This window comes from Schistocerca nitens, chromosome 1 (genome assembly GCF_023898315.1).
Source record: "Schistocerca nitens isolate TAMUIC-IGC-003100 chromosome 1, iqSchNite1.1, whole genome shotgun sequence".
Taxonomy (NCBI): Eukaryota; Metazoa; Arthropoda; class Insecta; order Orthoptera; family Acrididae; genus Schistocerca; species Schistocerca nitens.
The window spans coordinates 637,012,935-637,031,951 of NC_064614.1; the positions used below are offsets into that span (position 1 = coordinate 637,012,935).

Genomic DNA, 19,017 nt, shown 5'->3' on the forward strand with positions numbered 1-19,017 from the left:
ATTCCTTTTGAACGTGTTGTTATGACGGTTACAGTTGCTACTGCTGTATCAGGAAGAAAGTACAATTTGCCACTCGATGTACAGAGTACAATAGCTACTGCTTGGGAAGACTTCTGCTCTAAGCACAAGCAACAGTTTCTAGCAGTTAATGTGCATTAAACATTAATGATAGGTTGGGTTAATCTATCTATATATTGTTGCTTAGTAGTTAAACAATGGGCGAGAGGATAAGAAGAGGCAGAAGAGTTTAAGGTACTTTTTTTCTGAAATTGTGTTTTGGAACAATGGTCACATCACCAAATATATCTCTGTCAGTTTTTGTTGTACACAAAGGCCTTCAAATAACATGTTCAAATTTTGAGACACATAACATTATAGTCTACTTATGCACTGTGTGAAATTTGGCTTGGATATCATTTGTCCTTTTATCCACACCACTTTGAAACTACACATTTTTGTGGTGATTTTTCAAGTTTTTGTATTTTCCTTCATGTGTACCTCCATATGTATGAAAGATGTAGACACAATGCATTGTGTGTGCGTTCAGCTCACATCGCACTTACTGTAAAAAGTGTTTTCCCATTCCTGAGTAAATTATATTTGGCTTGGCGGGCACCTACAACATATATCTTCTAACATGTTACATTTTGTTGTCACATTTTGATGTTTCTTATTTTCCCTCAGAAACATGTTGTTGGTGTTTTGCTGCATTTAGTTTGTTCCCTAAGTGGATGTTATCAGATGTAAAAATTTCACGGGTTTGTGAGGAACAGATCCTAAGTTATTAAGCCCTGAAGTTCGCTCTGAAGATTGATTGCCAAATGTGCATTTCTTTTTCCGGGTCTCACCACCTCCTTTTGCAGGCTATAATTCTGAACTAATTCTCAGGGGAATCTAATACTGTGTATGTGAGTGTTCCATACATGGTAGCATTGGTATACTAAATTTCAGCCAAATCTGTATGAGCTGGAGCCCCTGGTTAAATTGACATGGAATGACCCAAAATGAATAAACAGAAATGCTAAGACAGACTTTGGCATTTTCAGATCATGTTCTGAAGGCGGCTGTTGAAATATGATGGCCTGATCAATAGAGACAGTGCCTTCACAGTCAGTAGAGCATAAGACGGAACACTCAGCCACCTGAAGTTACAACGTTGGCCACTGATGACTTCAGTTCCCCAATGGCAGTAGAAGCACCGATGGATCAATGTTTGAGCATTCAACAATATTTTTCTCCCACTACTCCACTGGCAGCGACATGCAACTGTGTTGTGAGGGAAGGGGTGGGAAGCGATAAGAATATGTGGGAGGTGCAAAACAGCGGAGACACTTATTCTATTTGTATCACCCGGACTTGATGACAAAGTACGCTGTAGAAATATCATGTTTCATAAATGGCTGCATGTTGGCTGGACAGCGAGTGCAATACGAGTGTGATACAAACAGTGGATTTCCTGGGTAAGCTTAAGAACGCAATTCCCATCTGTTTCTGTTTTTGTTATTTAACACTAGAAATCCTAAGTAACATAAGTCATATAATTAGGAGACATATGTTCCTTTACAATCATTAATTTATATCTGAATATATCAACCAATTAAATTTGTATATTGAAAGAATGGTCAGTTGAATCATTCACCCGAACAACATTGTAACCAACACATTTGTAGAAAATGAATTAGAGTAGAAAGAATGTTGTAGCTAGTTCAGTGCATTTGTTGGTTAAATTGTTTCCACTGCAAATTATTTTTGGTACCATTTTTGAGCTGCAAAGTCTGTGTTGCAGTAAACAACACTGTAAGTGAAGGCATCTTGGATTATGCATCAAATGCTGTGGCAATGTGCAGAGTGAATAAGTACTTGAATAAAGGAAAGAAACTAAAGAGACTTGCAGTTAACATTTGTGACAGGAAGGCCAATAAACACAAGGCATTGAGAGATAGTGGAAGCCCTTATATATTGAGGGTAAATGGTGCTTTTCCTGGAATATTGCCAGCTGATGGGGTGGGTGGAACAGTATTGTAACTGCTGCTTATAATGAAAAAACGTTTCTCATAATTTGCATAGCCAATAAGTTCTATGTGTTAAATGTTTGCAGCAATCTAATATAATAGTGTAATACTTTTGCCCTGATGGAATAGACAAAAATTCATTTCATGTTAATCATCCAGGCAATAGAATTCCCATCACTATCAAGGACAGTTGATTCCTAGTCTGCAAGATGGAACCTAGAGCATTTCAGGGGTGTTGGTACATCAGACCAAGTGTTGCATAGAGGCTCATTCAAAATAAGTATATGTCTGACTACAGATTTCACCTGATGACCCGTTTATATTAAGGGGAAGAAAAGATAATAACATCCTGCAACTGTAGGTCTATAAAAAGATTGCAGAGAAACTGGGAGAATAAATCACCATCTAACATTGCAGTTATCTCTATACTGCATGATAAACTTACACCAGTCAAAAGCACCAAGAAGCAAGACTTATTCAACATCAGTGAGTAAATTCCATAAAATCTCCATTAACAAAAATAGCCAATGAATTATTCAGATCTGGCTGTTTCCCCGAGTACCTAAACAAGCAAAAGTAATACCCATATGTAAAAATAGTGATGCAGAAAATGTAGAATACTACAGATCAATCTCTTCCTTGCCCACCATTTCCAAAGTGAATGAAACACTAATGACAAAAAGATTAATGAACAGCCTGGTCTCAGGCCCAAAAGAGGTACAAAATCTGCTATTTCACAGTTTTCAAAACTCATTTGAGAGCTGCTGGACAAAAGTGAACATGTAAATGTAATTTTCTTAGATTTATCAAAGTCATTTGGCACAGATGACCACAGAATTTTATAGCGTATATTAGATTTACTAGGAGTAAGGTGAGGTTTAAGTCTACAAGTTGAGATCTCACATATTCAAAACATTTTAATGTAAGCATCCCGCAGGGGAGTGTGTCAGACCAATCCTTTTTCTTATCTACATTAATGATTTCCCACGGAGTGCCAGATGTCAAGAAAATATACTATGTGCCAACACAGTTGACAGAAAAGGTGAATACAGCCCTCAAGTACATCCGTGACTGGTCATTGACAAAATAAAGTAACTTCAAACATGAAAGAAACTAATTTACTTACTTCTGTTGGGGGAGGGGGGGGGAGGGGGGGGGAAGAAACTTGATGGTGCTACAATAAAAATTAATGAAGATGCTTTAGAATGTTAGAATGTGTAACATATACCAAATCCTCGAGCTGAATGTTGACTGCCAGTTGAAATCAACAGAACATGTAGGGGCTTTGGCCAAGAGACTATCCACAGCATTTAATGTTCTATGAATCCTTGCACCAGTGTGCAGTGTTTCATGCCTCTTAGTGACCTTTTTGGATACATGCAATCAGTTCTCAATTATGGAATCATGTTTTGGGGTACAAGTGCTGAGAACATGCAGGCTGGCTTTAGCATATAGAAAATATTGTAAGGATTGTAACAAATAGCAGCAATAGAACCCATTGAATTGATTTACTCAAAAAGCTACAAAATTCTGACTGTCCCTTGTGAATAAATCTTCCAGGGTATAATTAAAATAACTATAGATAACCAATTTATAATTATGAATACACCATATATTAAGCAACAGTATATGACATAATTATAGATATTGTAAGGCTAATTATTTATAAGAATTGTAAAAGTTGTAAGAATCTATTTATGTTTATTTAGTAAGAAATATTGTACCAACAATTGACAACATCTGTATAGTTTATTTTGTTTTACAGATGAAAAAATTTATCAGTCAATCAATCAATCAATCAATGTTTCAGTATGTACTGAACTGAAAAACTGAATTTTTACCAGTAATTACCAAACAAATAGAGAATTTGAACACTAATTTTTCAAAAACCCATTGATTGAGAGATGGCAATGTAATGCTGAAAAAACATGTTTAGTGTAATTACAAAAGCAATGATGCTGAATTTTTCAGTATTTTCTGTTGCTCCCTTGGGAGATTTGCATTATAATAAATATTACAGCCTATGAGATTTGACCGGTTCTATAGTATTTTTGCAGAATAATCTTTCTATTTCTGTAATGAATAACACTGAAAAACCAGAGTGACTCAGCAGTACAACACAGCTACTACAAAGATAGGTATTTTTTATGGAAAATGACCAATTTTGTAACAGCTGTTAGAAAAATATACAGAATGGCATTTTACCTCCTATGTTCTGAGTTGCGCCAAGAAAGCCCAATTTGGCAGCATCAAAACAGTTATTTTGTTCTCCTGTAAAATTTGCTTTTTGTTAGTTAAAATGTTGTTCAGGTGCACAGTTCAGTCATTGTATAAATACTTTTCTGAAAGTGAAGCTCTGATGAGTGATGTCAACAGAGAAGTATGTGGTCAGAAGAAAGATGATTCAGATATATACAGAATAAGCAAGCAAAGTGTCTTCATAGAGACTGCAAAATTGATGAACTATGGTTGAGCATTGTATTGCATAATATGAGTTAGTTATTATATCTACATAAAACATGACATTGTGAGATGTTTTGGAGGACTTCTTGCAGCATCTAAAGCAACTACACATCACAGAATCTTATGTAATGGTCAGCTTTGATATGGTATCTCTGGGTGCTACAGGAAGTCTCACTGGACCTGATTGCCAAGAGATTTGATGAGCTTTGTTGGATCTTTTCAGGTATATGCTGATCTCAACTTATTTTCTGTATGATGGCGAATATAATGAGCAGACAGAAGGCGTAGCCCTGGGCAGCCCTTTGTTTCGAGTGGTTGCCAATATGTTAATGCAGAGATTTGAAGAGAAGGCATTAGAAATAGCTAGATACAAACCCACATGCTTCTTCTGGTATGTATGTGATGTATTAGTGATGTGGCATCAGAGTATGATAAGTCTGTGAGTTTCTGGAACATCTTAACTCAAGCTCTCAAATATTTAGTTCGCCATGGAACTGGAGAAGGATGCCCAGGTGTCATTTCTGGATATACTTGTCAAGCGGAGAGTAGGTGGGTCATTTGGCTGTAGTGTATATCACAAACCCACACACACTTGATTTATACTATAAGCCAGCAGCTGTCACCATCCTGCTCAGATGAATGGAGGTCAGAAGACAGAGGTCCACAGAGTACACACCTTGTCACACCTAGATAGTTTGGCAGCAGAAATAGAGCATATACGATCAGAGTTTGTCAAAAATGCATACACTGACAAACAGATTCAGAAGGCCTTTCAATCAGCCACTCCACTTTCGATCTAGAAAAAGAGCTAGATGAAGCAACGATTGCAGTGTACTGCCCGATGTGGGATCTATTTCCACCAAAGTCAAGAGGATTCTTGGGAAGCTTAATATAAAATGTGTGTTCTGTCCACCTACCAAAAGGTAGGACTACTGGTAAATGTGAAAGATGACCTGGGACTACAAAAACCAGGAATGTATATCACACCCTGCCAATGTGCCATGACATATATTGACTGAAAAACAAGGGCAATGGGCATCAGATGCAAAGAATATCAGAGGCACATCCGACTAAAGCAGGCAACTAAATCAATGATCATTCCATTAACTATGGTTAAACAGAGGTTCTGGCACAGACCGAGGTACTGAGATAGTGTTATAAGAGAGTCAGTCTATAGAGATAAAGGTGACAGAAAACCTCATGAATTGTGACACTGGGTACATACTCAGTAGAGCTTGAGATCCTGCACTGGAGCTACTGAAAATCCAGTGGGGCAGCAACAGAATCCTACAAAAAGATCAACTCAGACTGTGGATGTGGTGAATGAACCCCATCAGATACATCAGACCAATGATTGAACATTGCAGGATGCTTTTAGTGTGAGCAGACCATGGAGGAACACATAGAATGGATTGGACTGAAAATGGATGCCAGTGTGCAGACAGGTGCACTGGACCAAAGATGAAACGCCAGAGAGTTCCGTGGCACACCATACCAAAGAGGGAACACCTAAGGATGCGTTTAATGGGAGTCAACTGCAAACATAATGCCTGGAACCACCCACGGAGGAGGAAGACCATAGGTATTAATACTGGACATGTTCCACTCAGTGAGCAGTCTTAGGTAGCACCTGATGAAGATAAAAAGTCACATTGTCAGAGTATTGTGCAAGAAAAGTGCTGACACCTGACAGAATACCCAACACCTCAAGATGTCAATGGATTGCCAGGAAAACTTGAAGAATTATGTAAAACATGTTCACACATGATGACAATGCAGGTAATGTGCTGGTATGTTGACTTCTTGCCCACAAATGTTTGAGTGTAATGATAAAAGCTAGAAGTTCATCTTTTGGAGCATTTGAAGCCCTCTCATCCTGGAGTAAGATTACGTGAAGGAAAAATATTTATTTGAAACATCAATTAAATGATTTTGTTTATAGCTGGTTGCCAAATAACTAGTGAGAGCGATGCCAACATTTCAAAACTGAAACAGAAAATCTGCCCAAATCCATGAATTTGATGTGTGGATTCTTATTTTGACACTTGAGTAAAGAGTGGACCTTGTTCTTTTTTGCCATTTCTGATTGATGCAATGAGTTTTGTAGCTAACAGAGATATGTGGGGGCAGAAACTGGACCATGACCTGAAGTATGTTTTTCTCCCCCATCTATAGAGAGAACTGTGTAATAAGAAGTAAAATAACCTTTTTCACTGATGTAATGGGGCATGTCCATTGAGTTTTGAACATTGTGGATAGTGATTTGAAGTTTCAAAATTTACAGTGATTTTGGAGATGAGAACTGTAAGTGAAACCACTACAGTGCATTAAATATCTGTGTATTCCAATTTTTAAGTCTCAGTGCTTCTGCTTTTCTGAATTTAAACACAGATTATGCATGTTACTTCATCATTATTTACATACTTTTGCATCAATGAAAGTGGGTGCAAATTCAGAGGTGTCATAGAGAATATACCCATTGTCAGGGATGAAATTCAGATATTTCATGATTGACATCAAAGATTGGAAAAATGTGAACAAACTGGAGCTAGTGGTTTATCTTTCACTTAAAAACATGTCAGAGCATAGCTGTTGTATCCATAAAAATATGAAGAAAAAGCTGTCTCTGAATGGAGTTAATAAATAAGAGATATGTTACTGAAGACAAGCTGGCAGCTGCATTGTTGGTAAGGAGGAAATGCTGAGATTTTGTAAATGTTTGGGTAAGCTGCCAGTTTAAGGTATTTGCTTGAAAACTTCTTGCAATGAAAGCCTGTATCATGGTTCAGTTTTCTCAAAATCTCAGCAGCTATACAATAAGAAGCAGAAATTTTTTTTCTACCAAAGCAACCATTGCATAGAAAATTTCATCATTATTGTAATTTTTTAATATTAATAATAATCTAAAAATATATAATAAAACAGCATGTAATATGTGCTGTTCATATTATTTACAATACACAAAGAAAAGTGTGTAAGTGCATTTTACTGAAAAGTCAAAATGTACATATGGTCCATCTTTTTGTTCAAGTGTCAATTTCATGGCAGAGAAAATCAGTGTTACTTTCTGAGAAAATCAAACATAATCTTGATTTTATTTGACATGTTGAATAATTGGGTCTCTTTCTGGTTGTTTGTGTTGTTCTCAAGCAATATTTCAATGGGCCTCACTGTCTTCTTCAGGTGTTCCCTGAGGCTGGTGCTTGAGTGGATCGGGTCCAATATTTATGCCTGAATGATCCTAGGTGCTCTGTTCTTCGTCTGCACCAAATCAGGCACTCTGTGTGTGGTCTGCGCATGCCAGGTGGGCTTCTAATTGTCCTCTCTTGCCACTGGTGTTCTGACTACTGTCCACACCCAGCTTGGATATCCCCTGGTGTTGTGCTCATCGTCTGCCAGCAATGTAAAGGATGACCTGAGGCCACAGAAGCCAAGTATCTACAACATATCATGACGATGTGGCATGTCACATGTTTTCCAGACTACCAGGATGGCAGACATCAGATGTAAAGAACGCCAGAGGCATACCAGACTTAATGGACCAATAGCAGAGCACTCTCTATAACTTGGTCAACCGATAAACTAAGTGACACCAAGATTGTGACGCAGACCCTGAGATACTAGGGCAGTCTCAAAAAATAATCCATCAAGATCAAGGTCATAGAGAATCTCATCAACAGGATCACTGAAAGCTACACATTACCACATGGAATCCAGCCCTCAAGCTTCTGAAAATGCAACAGAGACAGCATCGAGATTCCATGAGAGGTAGAAATGGAAGTGGAGACTGAAAAAACAGCTCTTTCATGGAGCACTGGACACTACAGACTGGAGTTGACACATCACTAGACAGGCTGAACAGTAGCAAACATAGGATTGAATACCTGACCATTTCTGTGGGGCAGACGGAACACTTGGAGCACCTTATGGGAATTACATCACTGGAAACCTGCCGCCACAGGTGAGGACTTCACACACAATGTGCAAGACAACCAGAAGATGGCCAAGGCAGCAGTAATCAGTGTATAGAATGCCTGATGTGGCAAAGATGAGAAACAGAGCCTCAGATGATCGGCACGACACCAGATGGCTGCCAAGCCAGGTGTGGATAATGGTTGGAGTACTAGTGGGAAGAAAACCAACCCTGTCAAGCGTGCACCACAGACGGAGTACCTAATGCTCTGCAGACCAAAAGCGGAGCATGCAATTATGGGCACGACAACAGAGGATATCCAAGCCAGGTTCAGATGGCAGTCGGAGCACCAGTGGCAAGAGTGGACAACTAAATGTGGTCCGTGGTGGGTGGAGTCTGCAGACAGAGCATCCGATGTGGCAGAGTCGAAAAACAGAGCATCATCCAGGACCCAATTCTCCCTTGGGCCAGTCTCAGTACGCACCTGAAGAAGACAGTGAGTCACGACATCAAAATATCATACAAGAATGACTCGAACAACCGGCAGAAGACTCAGTTATTCAACATGTCAATATATCACCAGGCAAGCCAGAAGAATTACAGTAGTTGATTCTGTTTTCTAAGTCATCTAAATGTATAGTCTGTTCACTGATGATATTTCACATGTAAAGAAATTTATTCAAAAGCTGTACAACGTAAATTACTAATAGTCTGAGAAACTGTGGAACATATCTAGAGACACAGGGTAGTGTCTTCTTTTTGAAGAAACTTGGAGGATTTAAGCACATTCTTCTGTTATAACAGAAACAGAATTGACTTAAATTATGAAGGTTTTTACTATGAGAGGTACATGTGCAGTGAAGAGGTGCACAGTAGAGGATATTGTTAAAAATCATAATTGTAATCCGAAAGAAATGTAGTGGCAGTAGACTATGAGAAGAAAATAAGTAGAGCAACTAGATAAATAAACAAATATGCTCAAATAGAACAGTTTTATTATATGTGTCACATAAATGTTGACTATATTCAGGCCTTGCAGGATCACTTTTGCCCAGTGTTTTCAATAATACTTGTTAAAATGATAGTACCACATCTTTTCATGAATACTTGAGGAAACTCTATGTTCACAGGGACTAAAGCGTTCTGTCACCACTCTTCGTGGTGGTACCTTAGGCTACGCTGAGATAGTTGCAGTGAAGGTGAGGTGTACATGCAGTACAAATAGTTTGTGCTTTGTAGGTGTTTGGTAACTGGTGTAACAAGCTTTTGTGGTACAGTAACAGGCCTTAGTACTGTAGAATGCTCTAACGTCTTCAGCACTGCATTTTATTTGCAGTGAAGATTTGGTAGAAAGTGTTGTGTGTTGCATTAGCTACTATTTTGTTTCAGGTTTCCTAGTGTTTTAATTTTGTTGTGTAATTGTTAACAAATGTCCATGCAATTTACAACAGCTTGAGCCATTCTTTCAGCATCAAAGTTATTTATTACAGTACATACACCATTTTGTACCCTTTGTCCAGTTGTAATTTACTGGGTCACTGCTTATAAATTGGAGTAGTTTATTACCAAGAACTACCTCTGTTGCTTACTAAATTTAGTGACAGATTTGATCACAGATATCGCTTTTTATGACTGCTGTACGCTGATAATTAGCCATCTACAGACCATGCTTACACATTTCCATAATAGTTTATCTTGTAATCTGTATCTGCAAACTATTGTCTGTGTCATATCATGCAACAATCTGCACAAGACAATGATAACGCCAGTTAACAGACACAGACTGACCTGTTCAAGCGTATCGTGTGCAGAAATGAGCTGATGAAAACTTACTAGCAGCCAAAAGTGGTCATAAAAGCTGACAGAGACCATCAGTAAACTTAGTATACAGCTTTCAGTAAGTGAATGTGTCTCTCTCCAACTGTTAAAAGAACTTCATTAAAAAAAGATAATGTGTACATTTTCATTGTGTAACCAGATCAATGAAATGAAACTGTGACACAATGAAGTGATTGTTTTGGGTTACTGTTGTCACTGCAGTATTTGAACATTTGAAATAATACTGATAATTCATTTGACTGATCTCTTTGAAGCAAATTGAAGGAAAAATGAAGGAAGTATGATATTTGTTTCATGTACATATATTTTAATATTCTTCCATAATTTTATGAAGCACAATATCAGCAAAACGATTTGCTACAAAAGCTTTATTGTTTCAGAATCAGACAAATTGAATTCCACACTATTAAACTTTGATGCTATTGAATAACATGCAAAATCTCTTGTAAATTGAGTACGAGCTTGTTAAATAGTTGGTGTAGAGATTAATCTTCTTTGTAGTGTAGAGTGTGGAGCGTTGTTATCTTAATGCTTCTGTTGTTAGCATGTTGTAGCTGTGGTTAATCATGTAACATTTTTAGGGTCTGCAGGAACTTGGCCATAACATTTCTGCACAACAAATAATTAAACTCAAGGTAAGAGCACTGGCAAAGCTTTAAGTATGATGCATGAATCCTGCATGGTAAGGGGAAGCCACAAAGAATTGTTTAAGTTAAAATTATTTATGTTCAGGTTATATGGTTTTACCCTTGAAAATATTGTAGTTGACTGATAATGCATGCTGTTGTGTGTGATAATTAATTATATCTCATATATACCATTGCTTATTGATTTAAATTTGATTGTAAGAAATTTTGAAAAGAAAATTTAAAAAATCCATGCATTTGTTGTTTTCTATTCAGTGCATAGTTCTAAACAAATTTTGTGACTTGTTGGATTGTAAGGCCTGAGGTGTAGCATCATCATCTTACCTCTCTCTCTCTCTCTCTCTCTCTCTCTCTCTCTCTCTCCCTCTCTCTGTGTGTGTGAGTGAGTGTGTGTGTGTAGGGCAAAGAATCCATGAAATGTCCTTAGAAGCAGAAAAGACATAATAGTGAATAGACACTAAACTAGCTAGAAACTTGGAACTGGAAGAAGCATTAGGGAGAAAATATAGTACACATTGATAAAAACTGGATGATGCAATCTAAACATTATGGAGGACATTAAATACAATATATACGCCAAAACAGGAGCTTACAACATCAAACCAGTGGAAAGAAAATAACAAAAGAAGTGAAAGTTTTTTTAAAACATGTCTTTAAATGAAAGAACCATTGCTCTTTTAATTGAGGTTTACAAGTGAAATCAGGATTTGTACTTCATATGATAGTTGCTAACAATGTTTTTGAAACATATTCCTGAAGAAACTAATTTGTTGCATTCCATTTGCTTTTGATAAGATTATTTGCATAAGATATTTAAAGGACAGAGTCTGCAGCATGCTTCAGTATACTCTTATATTCAAGAACTTAGAAATGGATTCGGTAATAAACCAAATATATTTAAATTGCACAAAATTACTTCAGAACTATTTGGAATTTGTTAGGCTGAGCATGAGCAACTACCTATTCTGAACAAGACTCACTCACACTTTGTATTCCAAAGAAACTTTCAGTATTGGTTACATGGTGGTACTTCATATAGTGAATACTTATATTGTGATCTTATAATGCTGAAACTAAACGCACACAGACAAATTATTTTTATGATATTCACAGATTTGGTGTCAAAATAATTTTCAAGTGTTGAATTGTGTGTGGAGAACAACATATTATGTACTCATTTCTTGAGAAAATAATATGCATTTTCAGTTTCTGTAGAAGATGGCAATACAGGAACACCGTTAATTCTGCTGCACCTTTCATAAACAAATGTTAGCCTCAGCTCGAATTGCTCTGACTTTACCTTCCAACAAGGTAACTTAGAATTATTTATTCCTGCTTCCTCATAAGCCATATTACTTAATGCTCTTTGTGTGATTAATAATGCTGTACAAGATTTGCTCATAAGTGCCAGCTGGTCCTTACACTTTTGGTGACATCAGTTATTTTGGAATTAAGTCGTGGTCTAAGACATATTTTGGTGCATAACATGTTTGCTACTGCAGCAGTAGATATCCTCAGAGGTTATGGAGGTGTAGATTGTTCATTCTCCAATATAGACTTGCCCAGCTGGTTTTGTCTTGTATTGTAGATGACATCCTTAGAGGTTACGAGGACGTAGTAAGTTTATTTTTCCACATAAACTTACTCAGTGACATATTTGAGTTAACTAACTACATCTTCATAACATCTGATGGTCTATCACACTGTAGGAGATGAAACATTCAGAAGAAAATGTGCCTTAGGCCAGATTCTCAGAAAACAATTCAACAAGAATTGTAAGTTTGTAGTTCCTGTTAAAACATAAAACATCATTTATCATACAGTTAGGTACAATCAGTTATTATTGATTTTGCTGTATTAAGTGTACTGCAATTAATTAAAGGCAGTTTTATGCAAGACACATTTCACTTTTATACTGTCTACTTACATTAATGTGAACATCTGTCAAAAACCTGAATAACCACATTTGCAGTGTGGACTGCTGTGAGATGTGCAGGAAAAGAGTCACTGAGGTTCCGAGAAGTACTGACAGGGATATGAAGCCATGCCAGCTGCAGTGCCATGGCCAGCTACACTAGGTTTCTCAGTTGAGGATCAGTGGCACAAACAGCCTGATCAAGATGGTACCACAGATTGTCAATCTGGCTTAAATCCAGGGAGTTTGGTGGCCAGGGGAGTATGGTAAACTCATCCTGGTGCTCTTCAAAGCATGTGCATACACTGTGTGCTGTGTAACTTCTTGTATTGTCCTTCTGTTAGATGCTATCATGTTGAGGAGTCATTCTGGCGCTTTTCAAACCACACACGTACACTGTGAGCTGTGTGACATGTGGCATTGTCTTACTGATTGATGCCATCATGTAGAGGAAATATAAACTACATGTGGGGGCGGACATGGTCCCCAAGTATAGATGCACACTTGTTTGATCCATTGTGCCTTCCAGAATGATAATATCACCCAGGGAATGACAGAAAAAGATGCTCCAGGTGATAACGCCCCCTCTTCCTACCTGGACCATACTGACAGTGCTTGCAGGGTGTTTGCTTTCAGACATTTCACGCTGTACATGCCAACAGCCATCTGACCAGTGGAGCATAAAATGGGTTCCATCTGAAAAGGCCACATCTTGCCACTCAGTGCAGTACTGGTGTGCAAATTCCAGCCTTCATTGCTGATGAACAGCAGTCAGCATGGCTGCATGAACCAGGTACCTACTGTGGAGGCTCAAATGCAGCAACGTTCGCTGAGTGTTCATTGAGGAGACATTCTTGCTACTCCTTGGTTCACCTGGGAGGTCAGTAGCTCAACAGTGGCACATCTGTTCACCTGTACACATCTCTGCAGCCATCATTCACCTTTGTCATCTACGGCCAGTGGTGCACCACAGTTTCCTCAGTGCCAGTTTTGGATTGCGCTGCTTTGCTGTGCACGGTATACTTTAACATGAAGGCAAGCAAACAGCTTACAAACTTAGCTGTTCCAGAAATGCTTCTGCCATTGGCTTCAAAGCCAGTGATCATGTCCTTTTGGACATCAGATAAATCATTCTGTTTCCACATGATGACAAAGACTGCACAGTTTTCCGTGTACCCCTGACATGCATTATGTACCCTCCACTGCTAATGCTACCAACTGCTGCCTTTGAGTGGTTATTGCACGTTGACACTGAACATGGCTGGGTGGTCACATTAATTTGTTTAATAAATTTGTCTGGTGTAAAATTCTCTTGAGTTAATTGTAGTAAGCTTACGATGGCAAAACCAATAATAATCGATCTTAATAGCTGTTACGGAAGATGGCCATGCAGACAAATATATGTAGGTATGATATTAAGAAAATTTATTTTATTGAGCAGTTGATACTATAATATTTATTATATTTTGTTATGAATAGATATGTAAACTGGAACAGTAGTGAATGTCTTTGTGCTTGATACACAGGGTGAACCTGGTGAACCTGGACCACCAGGCCCACCAGGACCTCAAGGCCCAGAAGGTCTTCCAGGTCACGACGGGCGACAAGGAATTCCAGGAGAACCAGGGCCACCAGGGGAGAGGGGGCCACCTGGTGTTGCTGGACCACCTGGAACTGCAGGCAGCCCGGGTGTCCCTGGTCCTCCAGTAAGTTATACAGCATTTTCCACTGCAAAGAACTGTGGTATTTCATATACAAATTTAATATTTGTATCTCATATTGCTGTATAATTTTTACCATTAATGACTATGACAATACTGACTTTTATTTGATGCAGAAAACTGAGTGACATTTTACCAAACAGAATTGTGGAATTCGCACATTCTTCGTTGCAGATGGCATGCCACAATTACCATTATTGCATTTAACTCTCTCTCTCTCTCTCTCTCTCTCTCTCTCTCTATATATATATATATATATATATATATATATATATATATATATATATATATATATATATATATATATAAAAAGAAAGATGATGAGACTTACCAAACAAAAGCGCTGGCAGGTCGATAGACACACAAACAAACACAAATATACACACAAAATTCAAGCTTTCGCAACAAACTGTTGCCTCATCAGGAAAGAGGGGAAGGAGAGGGAAAGACGAAAGGATGTGGGTTTTAAGGGAAAGGATAAGGAGTCATTCCAATCCCGGGAGCGGAAAGACTTACCTTAGGGGGAAAAAAGGACAGGTATACACTCGCACACACACCCATATCCATCCACACATACAGACACATATATATATATATATATATATATATATATGTGACTTACCAAATGAAAGTGCTGGCAGGTCGACAGACACACAAACAAACACAAACATACACATAAAATTCAAGCTTTCGCAAAAAACTGTTGCCTCATCAGGAAAGAGGGAAGGAGAGGGAAAGACGAAAGGATGTGGGTTTTAAGGGAGAGGGTAAGGAGTCATTCCAATCCCGGGAGCGGAAAGACTTACCTTAGGGGGAAAAAAGGACGGGTATACGGGTATACACTCGCACACACACACATATCCATCCACACATATACAGACACAAGCAGACATCTCACAAGCAGACATATTTAAAGACAAAGAGTTTGGGCAGAGATGTCAGTCGAGGCGGATGTGAAGAGGCAAAGATGATGTTGAATGACAGGTTAGGTATGAGTGGCGGCAACTTGAAATTAGCGGAGATTGAGGCCTGGTGGGTAACGGGAAGAGAGGATATATTGAAGAGCAAGTTCCCATCTCCAAGGTTCGGATAGGTTGGTGTTGGTGGGAAGTATTCAGATAACCCGGACGGTGTAACACTGTGCCAAGATGTGCTGGCCGTGCACCAAGGCATGTTTAGCCACAGGGTGATCCTCATTACCAACAAACACTGTCTGCCTGTGTCCATTCATGCGAATGGACAGTTTGTTGCTGGTCATTCCCACATAGAATGCATCACAGTGTAGGCAGGTCAGTTGGTAAATCACGTGGGTGCTTTCACATGTGGCTCTGCCTTTGATCGTGTACACCTTCCGGGTTACAGGACTGGAGTAGGTGGTGGTGGGAGGGTGCATGGGACAGGTTTTACACCGGGGGCGGTTACAGGGATAGGAGCCAGAGGGTAGGGAAGGTGGTTTGGGGATTTCATAGGGATGAACTAACAGGTTGGAATCCCTGAACCATTACACCCACAACCTGACAACAGCTTTCGCATCTTGCAACTACCCTCCCAACCTGGTACAGAAGCAAATAACCAGAGCCACCTCCTCGTGCCCTCGAACCCAGAATCCCCCACAGAAGAACCACAAAAGTGCCCCACTTGTGACAGGATACTTTCCGGGACTGGACCAGACTCTGAATGTGGCTCTCCAGCAGGGATACGACTTCCTCAAATCCTGCCCTGAAATGAGATCCATCCTTCATGAAATCCTCCCCACTCCACCAAGAGTGTCTTTCTGCCGTCCACCTAACCTTCGTAACCTCTTAGTTCATCCATATGAAATCCCCAAACCACCTTCCTTACCCTCTGGCTCCTACCCTTGTAAACGCCCCCGGTGTAAAACCTGTCCAATGCACCCTCCCACCACCACCCACTCCAGTCCTGTAACCCGGAAGGTGTACACGATCAAAGGCAGAGCCACATGTGAAAGCACCCACGTGATTTACCAACTGACCTGCCTACACTGTGATGCATTCTATGTGGGAATGACCGGCAACAAACTGTCCATTCGCATGAATGGGCACAGGCAGACAGTGTTTGTTGGTAATGAGGATCACCCTGTGGCTAAACATGCCTTGGTGCACGGCCAGCACATCTTGGCACAGTGTTACACCGTCCGGGTTATCTGGATACTTCCCACCAACACCAACCTATCCGAACTCCGGAGATGGGAACTTGCTCTTCAATATATCCTCTCTTCCCGTTACCCACCAGGCCTCAATCTCCGCTAATTTCAAGTTGCCGCCACTCATACCTCACCTGTCATTCAACATCATCTTTGCCTCTTCACTTCCACCTCGACTGACATCTCTGCCCAAACTCTTTGTCTTTAAATATGTCTGCTTGTGAGATGTCTGCTTGTGTCTGTATATGTGTGGATGGATATGTGTGTGTGTGCGAGTGTATACCCGTATACCCGTCCTTTTTTCCCCCTAAGGTAAGTCTTTCCGCTCCCGGTATTGGAATGACTCCTTACCCTCTCCCTTAAAACCCACATCCTTTCGTCTTTCCCTCTCCTTTCCTCTTTCCTGATGAGGCAACAGTTTGTTGCGAAAGCTTGAATTTTGTGTGTATGTTTGTGTTTGTTTTTGTGTCTATCAACCTGCCAGCGCTTTCGTTTGGTATGAAAATCCATAGCCATTATTTTATGACCATGTGCATTAAGTAAAATAGGTGACAGACTGAGGTTTTACATGATGTGTAGTGACTTAATTCATATTTCAGGTAGCACAACAATACATAGCTACAATCCATTAATCAAGAAAGTTTATCTCATTCAGCCACTTTTCATGTTCAGTCAATCCAATCATGGAGGAGAATTGTAAGGGATGTGAAATGATTTAAGGTGTAGGTTAACAAAGTTTAACAGCAGTCAAATACCATATTTATATGGTACTGTTGTTAAACTCCTATGAAGTATTTGTGCGTGCTTAGTCTATATTTAACACAGAATAATGAAGTGGAATGCTACTATTTTTATTCATTCCCACATGCATTCATTCAGGCATGAAAATAAGCTACTGTCTCCTCAGCTATATTGAACAGCTCCTCCTTATTTCCCATAGGCAGTTCAACGTTTGTATGACCACATTGATATTTATCACTAACTATAGTCATCTTTGCCCTGTATTAACGAAAACCGGTTTGCATGAACTTTGCCACTCACATGCAGCTAACAGGAATCTTTGCATTCAATATGGAAATAATATAATTGGTTGAGAGCATTTCTAATTAAGTAAGTTTTTAATTTTGTTTCAGTTTATAGGTATTCACAATTTCTTTTTGTATACCACTTGGGAGGTTGTTGGAAACTTTTGAAATACAACACAGAAACTCATTCTGAACCTGGAAAAGGTCTAAATGGATAGTATTTTTGTGTTTTGTGTTGTGGTTGAGTAAATCACGTTTTAGCTCAGACTGATGTCTGTTATTACCAATGAATGTCTTTAAGGGAGTGAGTATAAAATATCAAAGATCTTCACGATCTTTGAAGAGGTCTTAAGAAGTGGATTTGTGTTACTTACACAGTATTTACTCTTGTACTGGATGAATGCTTTCTTTACTTAGCTGGATGCCGCAGAAGATAATTCTGTAACATAAGAGATACTGAAAGTGTGTGAAATAGACAAACACTCTAGTCTTCAAGTCAAACCATGAGAGATACCTCTAAGCATGAAAAATGCCAAACTGGGGCTCTTTGTTAGTTTATCTATGTTTTGACTTCATTTTAACTCTTTATCCTGCTGGATTAGGATTTTATGCTTAATATTTTTACAGTGAAGGCTTTCGTGACCAGATGTGTTAGCTGGTAATCATCTGCGTTATATGGTTGTGGTCTGTGAAACTTTTTCATACCTGATGTTTCATCCAGAGCTGTCATTGGGAACAAAAATGTTTGGAGGACCACAAACATAAAACCTGGAAGATTTACCAGCAGCTAATATAATGTTTAGTTTATTGTGTGACCATTAATGTACTTTTAGAAATGTATGTGCCAGTGGTATGTTTAATTGGAGGTAATGTACTTTCTGTCACCTAATGTCATTTGTAGTAATTTGCGTATCCACAGTATTACTCATTGTGAGATGAAGACTTTAATTATTTTGTACAAACCAGATGCTGGCATGTTCAGCCACCTTCTCAGCTGTGTCTGGTTTAACTGAGTTTTGGTATATGTTTATTATGTTAATATTATTGACAAACATTACAGCTTTTGAATAGTCCATTAAAGAGATTAAGAAGAGGAATAGACCAGAAACTAAATCATATAGGGCATCATTCTCCTGTTCTACCATTCATTAAAGTGATCCTGTGATTTCTGTTATGGAGATATAAATCTATCCATGCGAGAAGGATGTCAGTAATTCCAAAAAATTGTAGGTATTTTGGACAACATAAGCAAAGCCTATGGAAGTCTACAGAGTATGTCAGGGGGCCATATGTGGATTTTACGTGAAGAATCCTATAT

At 38.8% G+C, this 19,017-nt stretch overlaps 1 protein-coding gene across 1 annotated transcript in view; it reads left to right on the forward strand.

The window, feature by feature from the left end:
- Positions 1-19,017, forward strand: part of LOC126192064 (collagen alpha chain CG42342-like) — a 660,839-nt gene that overhangs the window by 59,060 nt on the left and 582,762 nt on the right. The window contains exons 6-7 of the mRNA XM_049932580.1: positions 10,809-10,862; positions 14,316-14,495. Coding sequence (XP_049788537.1) covers positions 10,809-10,862; positions 14,316-14,495 — 234 coding nt within the window. The remainder of the gene's footprint in view (positions 1-10,808; positions 10,863-14,315; positions 14,496-19,017) is intronic.